Below are 16700 nucleotides of genomic sequence, written 5' to 3'. Positions count from 1 at the left end.
GGCCCCATAGACTTGTTCATGTCTCGGTGATATGAACAAGCTATCTATCATTGCACAATTACACACTGAATATACTGGAGGAAAAAGAATATTTATTAAACAGGAGTACTGTAAACATGCTATTGTATCTTAACATTACAAAAGGTGCGAAACAAAGAGAGGATTCAATGTTTCTGAAATTTTGTCAAAAACCCTTTATTTTATAAAAATCACAGGATCCATTTAAAAGCTTAACTGAAAACATTTTTGTAAGAATTCATCAGAAATTAACTAACTTCAACTTGATTAATCAGAAATTAACTTCAACTGTCAGCACATCAAATGAGTTTGCCAATGTAACACTACTAAGCAGGTAGTGTTCAATTGAATATTTGCGGGCTTAGATTTGTCCAACTAACTGAACACTACTACATCCATACACTAATGTTTTTCTTACGACAATGACATTCTGTATGAAGTACTAACAATATGGTACCTTCAAAATAATTTTCCCATTTAAAGCCAGAAAATTGCATCTACCTACCACCAACTAGAGGCATTTGGAAAGCCACTGAGGACGTATGGAGCTTTTTCCATATCCAGCAACAATTTACTGAACAGCATTTTTATCTTTTTCTTCTTTGGCCTTACACAGGCTTTTACATGGTAGTTAATTACTCTTTGCTCTTCCTGCGGTAGCTGTCGGATTTGTCTTGATATTGGTCAGCTAGACACCATCTAAATTTTTCTCTTCATCTCCCTGCCATCCATGAGGGATGTCCACCAGGCTCTTCCAGATTAACTTCAGAGATCTGCCCTTTTATCAGTATGGCAAAATTAATCCACCATCTTTCAGTAAGCTTAAAAAAATACAGTTCCCTTGAAGTCCAGGTGCTGGGTTGGGATTCCTTTACCTAATCTGCCATATCCATTCTTCAAAGGAGTTTACAGTGACCAGTATATACCATTACTAAATGACTTCATTTAGTAGTTAAGGATAAAGCTCATTAAAGGCAAACAACTGAACTAGAAAAAACTCTGTGCAGGCTCAGCATTAAGGTTGAATGTGATCTGTGTTATAGTCTATATACACCAAAGAATGCAACTTTATTGAAATGGCTCAAACTGTCTTTGGTCTAATAGTCCATTTGATGCAATTTTGCTCTTTCACGTTTAAAACATACTAATTCTTTTGTGGCACAGTTCAGCAGATTTACTGACCAACTGTTACTTATTTAGTGTACAGCTGTCATATGACTATTCTGGATTGAAAAGGGAGTCCACGTCAGGATCTGTATGACTGCAATGCAGAGTGGAACCAGACAGATCAAATAGAACATGGCATCATGAAGACCTAAAAACAAACTGGTGAAGAAGATGAAAACACAGTTTTCAAGATCAAGAAGATTAACTTTCATGGTCAATTCACAACAAATTATTTTTAAAGCATTCACATTATATGCACATATACAGCATATACACGTTACTGTGTACAATCAGTTCTAAATAAAAGAAATATAAATATCTCAGGTGTCAAATGTACTTCAATTATATCTTCTAATTCTACATGCAAATATGTATTTTATGTTGTTTGCTCCTTTCATAATAGCTGCGAGGAAATTAGATAATTAGCACACAAAGGCTTAATTTTGATACACTGTAGGCAACCTAAGAAATCCTGTTCACTACTTTAGTACACACCTGTATTATGTAATACAGAAATCAATTTAAGCAATATAATCCAATTATAGAACAGAGCATCTGAAAAGCTTTAGAAAGACTGAAAAATCTGGAAGAGAAAGAAAAGCAGAAAAATGAAGCAAACATTTTAATATGAAATTATTTTATTTAAGTTAAAATCTGTGCTATTAGCTATTCACATAGTGTGTTGTTATAGTTCCCGAGTGCTATATGGAAGTCATGATTAATGCACAAAATTCAGGTATGGTGTAAAGGGCTGTTTGAAATATCAAGCCTTATTTCATTTTGTTTTTTTTTAAAAAAAGATTACATGGTAATATAAACCATAAAAAGAATACATGTGAAATTAACACTCATTCTCATTTATTCTCATGGATAGTATTTCCTCATCTAAATCTTCTCCAAGTAATAAGAAATAAAACCATCAACAAATATGAATCAAAAAAGAAAATATTGGAGTTAAATGAGTTCCCTTTTATGAACAGTATGGTTTCTGACAGCTCAAAGCATATATTTAGGCATTCATCTAGTAGCTAGAATCATTATCTATTGCCATTCTGTTAATTATTGGATTCTAATTACTTACATATCAGGAAAGTCAACTCAAGAGAGAGTTGGGGCTGAGAAACAGCCCCTAAATGAACTTTCTCTCTATGAGGCAGTTTATGTTATTTTCTATTTTTTTTCTTTAGCATTCAGGGATGAGATAGGAGACTCACAGAACAGCTATGGACATGGTCCAAAACAACTGACATCTGTGAAAAAAACTTGAGCAGGCTTTTGAATAAAAGCTAAGAGCTTCCCTGAATCATAAAAGAATCAACTCATGTCTCACTGCACTTAACAGAAAAAATGCTTGCAACCTCCAGCACAGCCCAGATTTATTCCTTAGTACATACATAGACATGTATCACAATCACAATTTATCTCAAGTCATGTATGTGCTAATGCTACATAAGAAAGCAAAAAAACAGAGGCTTACAAGTGAGTTACTTAATCACTCGGGCAATTGCACTTAAGACTGGAAGCGTTCACTAGCAGGTCACTGGTCCATAGCCAATGTTTATTGGCAGTGACAATAATTTACCATTTGGATGTTGTTTACTGGTGTGTATCCAATTGCATTTTCAGTCCACCTACAAGCAAACAAGGGCCCACATCATGCACACTGGTGTCACAACTGCTAATAGTTAACTGCATGAGCAGTGTCAGCAGGGATGCCACAGACACATTACTTACCTATCTAAAGATGAGAACAGGACTAAGAGACCGTTAACAGGATGGTGGGGCTGTACTGGGCCTGTTCTGCACACTAAAGAGGACTGCAGTTTTCAGTACGAAAACTATTCCATCTTTATACATGGACTTCAGGAAGGACAAAAAAAGAAAGAGCATCTGCCAAATCACTCACACTGGTGCAACCTGATTTGGTTTCACTGGAAGAATGTTGGTTTAAGAAAACAGTATTATCTATTGTACAGTAAAACCTTAAGTTACTGCAGGAATTATGAAAAATATCTATAGTACACAGAACAAGGAATGGGAAAATATTTCATTAAGGGATTGGGATAAATCAAGAGCAGAGCTCAGATTTAATCATAGTAACAGCTGAACCAGTAACTTCAGAAATTTCCATGTCTACATTTTTTGCAAAAGCAGGATTAAAGCATACAATCTTTCACTAAACAGTTCTAATATCACTCTGATTAGAATGTGATGTAGTCCAGTAATTCAATATGAAAGCACTAACAGTTTAAAGTGCCTCCAATAAATAATGAAGAGTTGCTGTCAAATAACTTCATTCTGAAGAATGAATTTGAAAAGCACACTTTTAAGAGAAGTTAGCTGTAGTTGCAGTGGCTCTCCAGAAGAGGGAGATTTTAAACTACGTATCTTTTCCATAGCAAAAAAAAACCCCACAAAACCAACCCTAAAAAACCCCCAAATCAAACTAAACCAAAAAAACCGAAACCAAACAAAATAAACCCCCCCAAGCTATATGGGGCAGGTAATGCTTTGATACGATGATGGCCCCCCCAAAAAATAAAAAAAAACAAACAAAAACCAGGACCACTCCATTCTGCAAGCTATTGCTCAAATTTTAAGGCTATTAAAAAATACTTCTTAAGGTAGCTTCCCCTACAAAACACTTTACTGATGTGTAGTGACCACATTCCCTAAGAATGTGGTATAATGTGTATATTAATGCATACAGAATCATGTGTAACACATATGGAATTGTGTACAATATATAGGCCAATCTCATGTGTGAAAAAGGTTACACCGAAAAGCAAGATGACTTCTGGAAGAGAGATACACTATTCATAGAAGAAGTCACAGTTCAGGGTTTTGATACCAGAGGCAAACCCAAGAGATATTGGATTGCTCTTAAAGAAGATGACATCACTGTGAGTACGAAGTCACACTGAGGCTGAAGTAAATACTGGTACTGCAAGTAAGAAGTTGGTGATGTTATGGGTCAATTCAAAGGCTTCAGTGTAGAGTAAGAGAAGGGCAGTCCAGGTCTTTGGAATGCCTGGTCTAATACAGTACTGGGATCGCTGTTCAGTGATAAGCATTTTCTAATTTCTGATGCATCCACCTGGAGTTGTTATGATACCTGACAGATGAAAGAAAAAGGGGACTGAATTTTCCTTTCTTCTAGAATGTTACTCTTTGTATAAAACCTCTTCACTGTCTTACCCGCTTGGGTGCCCTACAAAATAAAACTGTAACAGAAGCTGCCAAGATGATGATGAACTATTGTCTCAAAAGGTGTTCTGGGATAAGAATTTCACTCATAACATGCCAGTTGCCCTAAAAAGCTTCTCAGGAATGTGGTCTTTACTGAAGCAGAGAACATATATGTGTGAATTGCTCAACAGCATGATGGCAACAAAAGACAGGCAAAGCTTAAAAACCAACAACCTATAGTTGGTTGGTACTCTTAACAGAGTTTTGGTACTCTAATGAAGCAATAATGAAATATCCTGATCATGGAGGATGTCAAGGAGTCATAATATCACATAGCTGAAGAACCAAAATGTAATCACTGGAACGATGAGGAGGTGTAGGTAAGGTAGTGTCATCTTACAGATAGAGGCATAAGAATCAGAAGATGTATGATTTGTCCCAGATAGATAGATAGATTGATTTTTTTTTTAATACAGTGTAAGATGAGTACCAGAGACAGAATATTTATGAAGCCCATTTCTGAAGGCAGTATGCCATTAATAAAAAGCTATCAAATGTATAAGATAAATGAAGTAGGGGAGAAAAAGACACACCCTTCCCTGATAAGCTATGACCTTTTTATTTAATTTTTTTTTAAAGTTTTTTTAAAGTTTTTCAACTTCTGGTTAAAGTAAACCAGAAAGTTTATGAGCTCCAGCATTCCATGTGCTCTTGAGTAAGTAATACATCAAGAAATGAGGAATGAGGAAATGAAATGACAATATTACACAAAAATCAGTGTAAACAAGGAAAGCTTATTTCCATAATTTTCAACTGTAAACCTATTGCTGGAGAATGTGTTTTACTACAGCCAGAGCCTGGAAAGTTGCTGAGAATACAAAAAACAGTGTTCAAACTTTTGATGCTGGAGGGAAAGATGTCTAGACGGCTTTTGAGTATTTCTAAGGATGGAAAGTCCACAACCTCCCTGAGCAACCTGTTCCATTGCTCAGTCGCCCTCACAGTAAAAAACTGTTTCCTGATGTTCAGAGGTAACCTTTGGGCAGTCTATGCCCATTGCCTCTGGTCCTATCACTGGGCACCACTGGAAAGAGCCCAAATCCTTCCTCTTTGCACCCTTCCTTAAGGTATTTATACACATTAGGAAGATCCCCCATGAGCCTTCCCTTCACCAGGCTGAACAGTCCCAATTATCTCAGCCTTTCCTCATAGGAGAGATGCTCCAGCTCCTTAATAACCTTTGTGCTCGTTTGTTGGCTTCTCTTCAGTATGTCCACGTTTCTCTTGTACTGAGGAGCACAGAACTGGACAGTCTTCCAGGTGTGGCCTCACCAGTGCTGAGCAGAAGATCATCTCCTTTGACCTGCTGGCAATACTTTGTCTAACGCAGCCCAAGATACCATTTGCTTTCTTTGCCACATGAGCACATTGTTCAGTTTGGTGTCCACCAGGACCCCCAAGTCCTTTTCTGCTAAGCTGCTTTCCAGGTAGGTGGCCCTCAGCATATACTGGTGCATAGGGCTGTTCCTCCCCAGGTGCAGGACTTTGCACTTCTCATGTTGAACCATGAGGTTCTGTCAGTCCATTTTTCTCCAGCTTGTTGAGATCCCTCGGAATGGCAGCATGATCCTCTGATGTATCAGCCACACCTCCCAGTTTTGTGTCATCGCCAAACTTCCTGAGAGTACACCCTGCCCCATCATCCAGATCATTAATGAAGATGTTAAACAGGACTGGACCCAGTACACACCCCTAGGATACACTACTAGTTACTGGCCTCCAGCTAGACTTCATGCCACTGATCACCACCCTCTGGGCCTGGCCATTCAGCCAGTTTTCAACCCATCTCACTGTCTGCTCATCCAGCCCATATATCAAAGGTTTGTCTATGATGATTTTATGGGTCACAGTGTCAAAGGTCTTACTGAAGTCCAGGTAGACAATATCCACTGCTCTTCCCTTGTCTACCAGGCTAGTCATTGCATTGTAGAAGTTTATCAAGTTGGTCAAGCATGACTTCCCCTTTGTGAAGCCATGCTGACTACTACTGATGATTTTATTGTCCTTAATGTGCCTGGAAATGGTTTCCAGGATTAGCTGCTCCATCGTTGTTGCTATGGTTTAACTTCCAGTTCAAGAAAAAAGAAAGTATTAGAATTCAGAAAATAGTTTATGGTTTTGGACTGCATCTTCTCTCTTCTCCCAGTACACAACATTGCTGGAAATTCTTAAGTCATATTTTTTCAGGGCCCAAACATTTTGTTAATGCAGAAGAAGGGTCCTGTGTGCTATCTTCACAATTCACTACCACTACACCTAATAAAGTAAATGCTTTCCAGAACACTTAACAGATATTGCCAGCTTTGGAGAAGGAGCGAGGACACAGCTGAGACCATATTGGCATGGGTCATAACACTTCGTTATATGTAATTCACATATGTAAAAATCTTTTTTTTTTTTAAACAGTTTGAGCATATTTCAAGCAATCTCCTGTATTCAGTTTCTTTTTGTCCCCAAACAACTTTATCCTGAGGCAAGTGTATTTTAGCTGTCTGCCTATGGCTGAAAACTGAGATCAGCTGATAGGGTTTTAATATGTATAAGTAATTTTAGCTCAGTCAGTGGTCTGAGTACATTGCCATGGGCAAACTGACTCCCTAGAAACAATCTTGAGTAGTCTGTGGACTTTATGCCCACACTGTAGACCATCTGCAAAGCAATGGACATGCACATTCACACATACATACACAGAAAACACATGCAGACTGCTTCATATTTAAGAAATTATTTTTGATAGGATGGGCAAGAGAAATATATATTTCTGGTGCTCTTTGATTAACTGATCTCAGCTTTGTACCTTTATGCTGCTCCTTGCCCTAGTGAAATAAATCAAATTTCGGCATGACTCAAGTGAAAATACAGGTTTTAGAAACTAAGCATTTGAAGATTTCAACTCTATATACAAGAAATTTATTGTTGCTATAGTCCAGAGGCGACTTACTGGGGAAAAAAAGATTTATAAATACCGTGATTTAAAATCTGTCCACAAAAGGATCATTTCTCTGATTAGAAAGGGATGAGAACTGCAGTTTTTATGTTTCAAATCTGAATTTCTCTGAATCATCAAGATGAATATATTCATCCCTCTCAACCACATCTAGTTCGACCTACCACTCCTCTGCAAAAATCACTCATCTTATCTGACATTATAATGAGGTTCATGTCGTCTTCACATCATCTCACTGGCTGGGTACCTACAGAATGCATTAAAATAAAATTAACTGTTCTCACATATAGCCTCAAACTTAAGCCTTCTTTGCTTGTGTCAGGATGCTTTTCTGAAGACCACCTGTTGTCCTTTTATGTCATGCTTTTCCTCATACATTTTTTTAGAAAATTCCTCAAATAGGAAACATTCTCCTAGCCTTGGGTGATACATAACCAGTCCTTTCTCCTTCAAGAGTCATCTCCACAAAAGTTCACATACAATTGTCTTCTGTATATTTTTTAAGGTTTCTACTCAAAATTTAGGAAAGCTATGTAGTTCTCAGGATATTCACCTTGTTCTCTCAAGCAAATCCTAATTGGGACTGATTTATGCCTTTTAGTTCTGACTTCAGTTATTCCTTATGTTGCCACATCCTCTTGCTGGTCATAAATAAATGGCCTATGACCCTTGCAGTGTACTGACTCCCTGTTAATTTGTTTTTATAAAAGTCCATGCATTTCCAATGTGCTAACTAGCAACCACAGCTTTATGCTGTGTATTAAGGTCTCCAGGGACTGCAATGAAATCATTAGCATTAGAATGGTAAGTAGTATGAAACCAAAATTATACTCCTACTTGAGACAAATTTCCTCCCTCCAGTGATTATACTGCCTTCTCTCAAACAAAAACGTATCTTAAATGCAATCCCATCAGGATTATATATTTAAGAAAGTAAGTTTACGAGATAAACAAAACACAGAAGCCAAGATAACATGTACCTCGATAAGAGGTATTGGTGATCTCAAACATTATTTTTTCTTTTTTCCAACAGAACAGGAGATCGTCAACTACTGAAATGTATCCTTGTTTTTCAAAATTGGGTAGATATCCTCAATGTGTATTGTTTAGTAAATGATTTATTCTTTAAAAAACATTTCTATTTCTACACAGATAAAAAACAACTGGAAAATATTTTTAAAGCACTCAGATTTTTAAGTGCAGTTGATGCAAACTAATTGCAGATTAATTTGCTTTTTAGATGACAGGATTATTTAATGTTAATTTCTATCATTTAAAGTATCCCTTTTGAACTCACCTTGGATCAGGTTGAACAACTTCATTATTCAGGTTCTCATATCCGAATTGATTTAGTATTGTAACCACAAGCATGGGAGCCAAAGATTGGGCAGGCTTGGTAAATAAAGCATTGGTACCAAAAACCATAGAGGAAAGTGGTGATCTGAAATATTTAGGGAAAAAAACAAATGAATGCACAACACAAACTTATTCGTATATTAATTACAGTAGTGATTTTTTTAAATCCTGTAAGTATGCAAATGCTAACTATCACAATCCGTAGCTTTATATAATTCACACGTTACAGCAAACAGACCAGCTATCATAATGAAAGTTAAATTTCTTTGGAAATGGAAGGTAATAATCCTCTGGGGTATATTGGCCCCAATTCTGAAATGACTTGCACTCAAGTTCAACTTTGTGCACATTGAGTAATTGCTGAAGTTAAGTTAGACTGAACAGTGCATGGAGAATTAATTACAACTTAAGACTTTACATGCATGAGGCCAGAAAAGGAGGTATTTTTTTTTCTTCATGAAAGCAATAGCTCTCACCTTTGAGGGGCAAGTCCTTTAATACAGTGAGCAGGATTGAATCTGCACTTGTATAAACATTGATGGAACCAACAGGAAGTTATATGCACTTTGATAAAATCCAAAAGATCCATGAGTTGTAGTATGCTACGCCACAGCATGTTTTATCAATTTTTATTTCAGACAGATAACAGCAACCAGTTAGACTTTGAAATTTGTACTTGAAGTAGCATAGGCAAAGCTTTCTAAACACCTTCTCCATGTTAGAAAGGCCTTATTCAGAAAATTCCATAAATGACAACAGATGTATATGGTTACAAAATAATTCAATTTGAGCTAACGAAAATAAAACCACAAAAAAATTAAGGACTTGGCTTATACTAAAGTATAATTAAAACTAAAAATGACCTAATATCTGTTTAAATTACTCTACTGAAGTAACTGCAGGAAACTCTATCCAAGTTCTTATCTTTCCTTATCCTAAGTTGCTCTTACAAAAAATACTTCTCTGTCAGGGATCCAAGATCATTTACTGTCTTTACTTTGACATAATCTAATTTACAAAAGAGTAATATGGCAAATAGCCTATTTAAAGAAAAAGTTAAAACTGACATACCTCCGCTTGTGCTTTATTAAATCTTCATCAATAATATCTGCCAAAGGCAAATTGAACAAACTAAATGAAGCTTGTACAATTACCCTAAAGAAAGACAAAATATTTAAGATGTTCATAGTTCTTATATACACTTTCCTAATGAAATTGTTACTGACATTCTAACACGTATGCCCCAACACTGACATTTCTGCAAACACACAAAGCTGAGACGTTCTTTAAAACATGGTGATTTATCTGTTTAAGCAGCAGTTCTGAAAGCATTATTAGATCTGTTCTTAACTGAGAATTAGAAATTGATATGCAAACCTAAAAGGTGGGGGGTTTTTTTCTTTTTTTCCTGGACATTGGTGCAAAAGGTCATAAATACTTGCTTGAGATTATCCGTAAATGTCATTTAAAATGACATGGAGAAAAGAAACATCTTAGAAGAAAGACAAACTGAAAATTTCCTCTTGAAACCTAAAAAGAACATAAGCATTATAGGAAAGACTACATGGAAGACAAACTTCAAAGTGGGAAAATTAGAAGAGTAAAAAGATTTTATATGCATTCCTCTGTATGTATTTACTTTGTGTATATATATGTATTTAAACACACACACAGAGAGCCGACTCTTACCAAACTGCAAAGTGAAACCATAAACTCAAATATTACGATTTCTATGTCTTATTAAATTTTGGGAGCCAGTAGCTTTTACTTACAAGAGGTTTTGAACAATTAGCACTTTAAACATACAGTCTTTAGGTACCTTAGAATTTTTTCCTGGGGAAATCAGAATATATCTTCATCATTCAGAGCACGCAGGTAATGAAATTCAATTTATTGTTCACACAATTCAGTGCTACAGTATCCCGTGAATGAAATACTGAAAATAACATTGAAAACAGGGGGCAGGGGGAAAGAAGATGGAGAATAGGAAAGAACATGTAGAAAGCAAGCAATGAAATAGAAGATGAAGAAATAAAAACGAACTGCTGTAACAATATTCTGATACAAACAGGTATTTGTTTTTAAATAAGGTTTTCCATGTATCATAATATACTACTTCTGTGAAAATACTACGTCTTGGCATCATACTTACTCAGTACCAGTGAAAATGTGACTCAGTATTGATTACCTAACAGATACCTGACTTATCGATATTTGTTTTGCAGTGGAACACACAGGTGTTCATGCAATACAAAATGAAGTCTGAGCTTTCCTAGCAAACAGCCTCTGAAGAGTTCTTCTACTGAGATCTTTCGTGTCTATGTAGATGAGAGAGATTCTGCTTGAACCTCATGTTAAAGCAGGCAAGTGGCTGGAGGCATGTGGCTGCAAACCTTAATTACGGTTCATAATTAAGGCTTTTTTTTTAAAGCAGAAATTAAAAGCTGAAGCAGAATAAAACAAAAGCTGAAAAAAGTTTTAACTGGAGTTTCAACTTTTCTGACAAGTGAAACAGAACAGAAAGAAAAACATAAAAGCAGTGGCAAAATCTTCACGCTATTAAAAGCAAGTGTCCACTCTGTTAGAATTACTTAAGCTGTATCTATGAATAGGGAAGTGTATTTACTTACATGTTTGCTGTGAGATAAAATGCCAACAGATAATAGTGTTCTGGCCCTAGAACAAACATGACAGCAGCAGCTACTCCTTCAAAGTAAAAGGAAAACAAGATGATTCTGTAATAACCAAACTTCTTCAACGAAGCATGACTGAGAAGAACAAGGCACTGAAAAGATAATATATACACATACGTGATGAAAAGATATAGTACAATATCTCAGCTTTAGGAGAGTTATGAAGCACAGAGCAGACACAAATTATTACTACTCATTAAAGAAAAAAAAAAACACCACCAACCCAACCCTTTCTACAAAGTTCAATCCAAATAAAAAAATAGGAATTGAACAAAGAGAACTATCTACTGGCTAATCGTATGCTATCTCTACCAGGTAAGAATAGTCTCCTCTCACTCAAAACTAGCCAGCTGAGAACTACTATATCCTGAGGAAATACTGTTTCCCACATTGCCTATTATTTAATGCTCATGATCTTTATGTTTGATATCCCTTAAATAATTATCTTTGCAATATGTTAGCTGTAAACCAAGGACCTTGCCATTTGAATTCTAACTTCTGATCAAAAAATTTTCAGTAATTGGTTTTTCAGTAATATTACTATTTTCACTGACATTTATAGAAATTCAGCATGACTTTTAAGTTGATAAAGCAAGCTCACCAAGACAGCTGATCTAAGCAAGTTAGAGACTCTACTAGCAAGTAGAGAAAGGGAGATGCCAGTGGACAACGTGTATGGCTGCATTTTAATTCCGCCAGTCTTGGCAAGCAGTAATCCATGTGAGAAGCTAGTGACAAACTCACGAAAATGGTAAGTGCTGATTATAGTATGAACAAAGTGTAAGCTCTTCTATATTGTTCCTCACTTTCCACTTTAAATAGGACATTTTGTAATGCTTTTTTTTTATTATTATACGAGCCTATGTCACCATCTACATGCATGCGGTCTTCATCACTGTCACAACAAATACTCACAAACTATAAAAACACACATTTTCCCCTTCCTTCTGTGTTACAGAGATGAACACTGTAATATTCACATGAAGAACAGGAAAGAATTATCCTTGTACATTTGTTCCCACATTTAAAGGCTTTAACATAACAAATAAAACCAGGATGCTACAGTCAGACAAAGATTACTGTGGCAAATGCTAAGTTAAAGAAGCTCAAGTTTTCTACTTAAACCAATGATCAGGGAGGTAAAACAAATCTGGAAAGTCGGTATAAGAAAAAAATCTGGTTGTAAGAAACTAAATATACTCCTCCCCCTGACTCTTTTCAGGCATTTTGCAGAAAAGTGCTTATTCTAGAAATGGTAAGGGATTATGTAATGCCTGTTATTGTAAAAAACATGATTGTGTCTCCCTATTCTTGAGAAATAACCCTGTCTCAGGAAGTACTTATGATTTAGAAAATTCCTTATTACCTGCATGTTTCTAAGGCTGCATATTTCTAAGAAAAATACTAACTTAATGTTGCAAATTTAAATTTGTTTGCCTATGTTTCAGCAACAAGGTTTCCCTTGTAGGCAGGTTTTATTCTTCACACCCACTACTAAAAGGAACCTAAGACAAGCTGAATTCTCGATTAGTACAGGCCACTGAAGCACAGTTCATAAGAAGGGGCTTTATTTTACATGGGTTGGGTGCTTTTCCAGTAAGTGAAGTTCAGGACATTGCCATCAGAGAGTTCTCTTATTATATCTTGAGCTCAAAGGGACAAAACCTGAGAAAAATAAGGTCACAGCAAACTCTACGGTTCAGTGACCTTCTACACAAAGAGTCTCTGGGGAGCAGAGGGAGATGCATTTTCTGAAAGATTGTTCGTTTCACACTGTCACACTGATTTTTTCAACAAAAGTGATTGCTATATATTGAGTGTAGAACTATTTAAGCTTTCCTAACTTTTGTACTTTCTGATTTATTTCCAAAGTTCATCAGCTAACTGTTTGAGTTACAGAAAAAAAAAAACCTATTAAACCTGTGGTAAGGGTAACAGTTAATGATAGCTATTTAGGAGTTACAGAACAGTAAAGGTATGTTTAGGATTTGAATGTTATATATGCAAAAGCCAAAACAGTAACTGAAATTGAGCTGTCAATTCCAGTTGCACTTCCATGTATCTTTTACATATTACTTACTGAAAACCATTACAATTTAATGAACGTAACAGCCTGATTTTCAGAAATTCTGAACATCAGCACCTATGATGAGTCACGGTACTCAGATTTTGAGTATCCTGACTTTCAACATCCAACAAGTAAACACAGTGAAAGTTTTAAAAAATGCAGTGAAAGAAGTTAGAAGGGAATGAACAGGAGAAATTTGTTTATTCACTGCAGACAAGTATGTTTACATTCTGTGGGACATATTTTTGCTGCTTTTCTTGTTCTCACACATTACTTGTTTGGGTTCTCTTCTCTTTTCCAGTTCATTAATCCTCCCCCCATCCCTGATTGGAGTCTTGAAAGTATGTCTCTCTCTTCCCAGTAAATGCAGCTGACCAAGACAGCAAATAACAAAATAAATAGGAACCTATTATTCTCCAGAAGCAGCTATTTAGAGTTTTGTTTGGTTCCCATGACTGAGATACCACATATTTCAACAATGCTTTTAATACCTAAGAATTTTGCTGGTGTTTTGTGCAGTTTATCTCAGAAACTTCGTGAAGAAGAGATTATTCTTTCATCGTGTATTACAAATCAAAACCAAAGATCAAAGAATTCAGAATTCTATAGATTTTGCTTTTAGAAACTTTTCATCTTGACCATGTTTTTCATTCCTTTATACTTAAGTATTATAAACCCTGTAGGATACAAAACATTCCCTCCTGACATACCTGCATCTCACATTCTTGTAAACATATTCCACCAGCCTGCCTGCCTTGTCCGTTCTTGCTACCCTACCCTTAAATTTGGTTAGCCTGTACAGAGAGGTACTTTCTTCTTTTAGAGCATTGGTGAGCTAGATTTATTTCTCGGGATGGCCAATGGCTTATGCCAGATACAGCATTTTTTCAACAAACAGTGTAAATGGATACCTTAAACTAATGAAAACTAATAGAACACCATGTTTTCATATTTTGAAATAAAAAAGTGTAACTGCCTACCTGAGGACAAATAAAGCCTGCTCCATACATGATACTTCTTATTGAGGAAGAAAGGACACCCTTAGGAATAAGATTATCCGCAAAGATCATCATAAAATTGTTGCAGAAGGCTAGATGGAAGACTTGGAAGAAGTTCATCGTTACAAAAAATAAGAAGTTTTTCTCTGTCATAATCTGTTTGGTCAATGAAATTACTGAGGACCAAGAGAAAGCTCCATCACTGTTTTCCAGATTAGCATTCTCCGTACAAATTTCTCTTTGCTCGTATTGACTAGTACTATATTTGCCTGTGTAACACATACAAGCTGTTGCTAATGCTGCGACCAAAACAGCGAAAGCCTGAAAATAGGCAAAATTTTCCATATTATCTGATATGAGACCACAAAAGAGAATGCTTGTTGATCCGATTAATGTTGCTACTTGGTTATATTTAATAAGCTGAAGCCTACTTTCATGTCTTGTCGAAATTTCTGCGAAAAGCGCACACTGTGCTAGAAGCACAAATGTAAGCAAACCATCAAAAGCACATAATGCGACAATGAGGTGAAGACCACTTAGCCAGTCACCTTCTTCATAATGTTTCCAAGGAAACCAAGGAAGCAAAAAGGCTAACGCATATAAAGGAGCTCCATATAAAATTGAAAACTGGCGTCTCGAGCAGCATGCGAATTTGGAGTTATCTTGAATATACCCAAAAAGAGGATCGTTAATGGCATTCCAAATCATAAATACAACCTGCAACAAACAAGTAAGAAACACAACAGAATTTATCATTAGTGTGATTTCTCTGCAGAGGTTATACAAATACAGAAGTAATACACATAATACTTATTTAAAATAAATCTCTAGTCAAAGAATAAAGAAAGATGAAAGCTTCTCAGGTCAAAACAGACTCCAGACCAAATTCTTAAAGGTTTACAGTAATTTTGAGAAACAAGATTAATAAGTAGGCAGGTGCCCAACTACACGTGAAATAAACCCCTGTGTCTAAGACTTCACTCTTTCAAAACTTATGTATCTGGGCTTTCATCTTGCAAAGCCCAGACACTAATCTCACAGCAAGTAATTCAAAACATGAGCTGGCCCATTACTCTCAGGAGACCATTTACAACAAGAGTTGCTCATGTGGAAATGACTCTCAGAATAAAGGCAGTATTTAAGTGCCTAAACAGTCCATAGGAAAGCACTAATATCAAACATATATATGGAGCTGAGGTTCAAGATTAGTTTAGAAAATTACTTCAAGCTATCAAAGGTAAAAATCTTTTCAGCAATTAAAATCTAGAGATTTTTAGTCTAAAGACTGTAAACGATGTGCTTTATGTGTACATTCAGATGCTTATGGAAATTTAAAAATAATTTACTGTATAACTATTGGCAATGCATCTGGTATTAATTCGTTAAGTAAAAAAAAAAATTACTTTGTTGTAGTAACACAGACACAGAGCACAACATGGTAATCAAAATATTCCATTGTACAATACCTGTGCTTGATGAAAGGCTACTTCTGAAATTTTGTATCGGTTTAGGAAAAGCTTAACGTAGTAGAAATTAAAGATACTGTTCATCATTCCGGCACCTAATGTAGTCATGGAATAGGCCAGCGCATTAGGATGAATTCCCAAAACAAACTTCATCTTCCACAAGTACAACTCTCTTCTTCCTCAAGTTACAAAAAAGAATTATAACAGTTGGTAGGATAATCTTCCAAATTAAAATGACATGGGAGAATTGCTTGTTTCAGAGCAGTAGAAATGGATTCTTAGAGGAAAATTTCCCCAATCTTACTTCGTTTTTTTAAAATGAGAAACACATTTTACTGAGTTATAAGACACTGAACCCAAAACTGAATAAATGCAAAATATTAAGAAGCTAGTGACATTTCTAAGTATAATCAGTGCTTAAAAAGCAATGGAACAAGTAGATAAAAATTAAAAGAATCCCTTCCTAACTGGTGCACAGACTCAATATAAAAATCTGCTATTGCAAACACTAATATTGGTGTAGAGTTCAAAGTAATTGCATACATTTTAGTTCGTTCTTGCTAGCTGCGTAGTTTTAAAATTATGGATTGTGTAGGAATGAAGTGACTCAATGAATATCCTTACATATTCCATTGTTATGAATGTCAAATGCAGCATGCACTTACATGAATACTTTCAAAACAAATACCAAGTTTTGTCCTTGTATTTTTAAACGTTAATTGTTAACAAGCCATGGAA

General features: G+C 35.8%; 1 protein-coding gene across 1 annotated transcript; it reads right to left on the bottom strand.

Moving 5' to 3' along the window:
• Positions 1-1223: 1223 nt before the first annotated feature.
• LOC104165756 (transmembrane protein 180-like) lies at positions 1224-16115 on the bottom strand (the record flags this gene model as incomplete). The annotated part of the gene is made up of 6 exons (XM_009705484.1): positions 15963-16115; positions 14479-15213; positions 11368-11522; positions 9809-9892; positions 8679-8822; positions 1224-1344 (listed from the first exon to the last, which is right to left on the bottom strand). Coding segments are annotated over exons 1-6 (1392 nt in total), but the record flags the coding sequence as incomplete, so codon positions are not given.
• Between the last annotated feature and the right edge of the window lie 585 nt (positions 16116-16700).

This window comes from Cariama cristata, unplaced genomic scaffold (genome assembly GCF_000690535.1).
Source record: "Cariama cristata isolate BGI_N322 unplaced genomic scaffold, ASM69053v1 scaffold1178, whole genome shotgun sequence".
In the NCBI taxonomy this organism is placed as follows: domain Eukaryota; kingdom Metazoa; phylum Chordata; class Aves; order Cariamiformes; family Cariamidae; genus Cariama; species Cariama cristata.
Note: the sequence above shows the minus strand (reverse complement) of the source record. Positions and strands in the feature narration are given on the sequence as shown.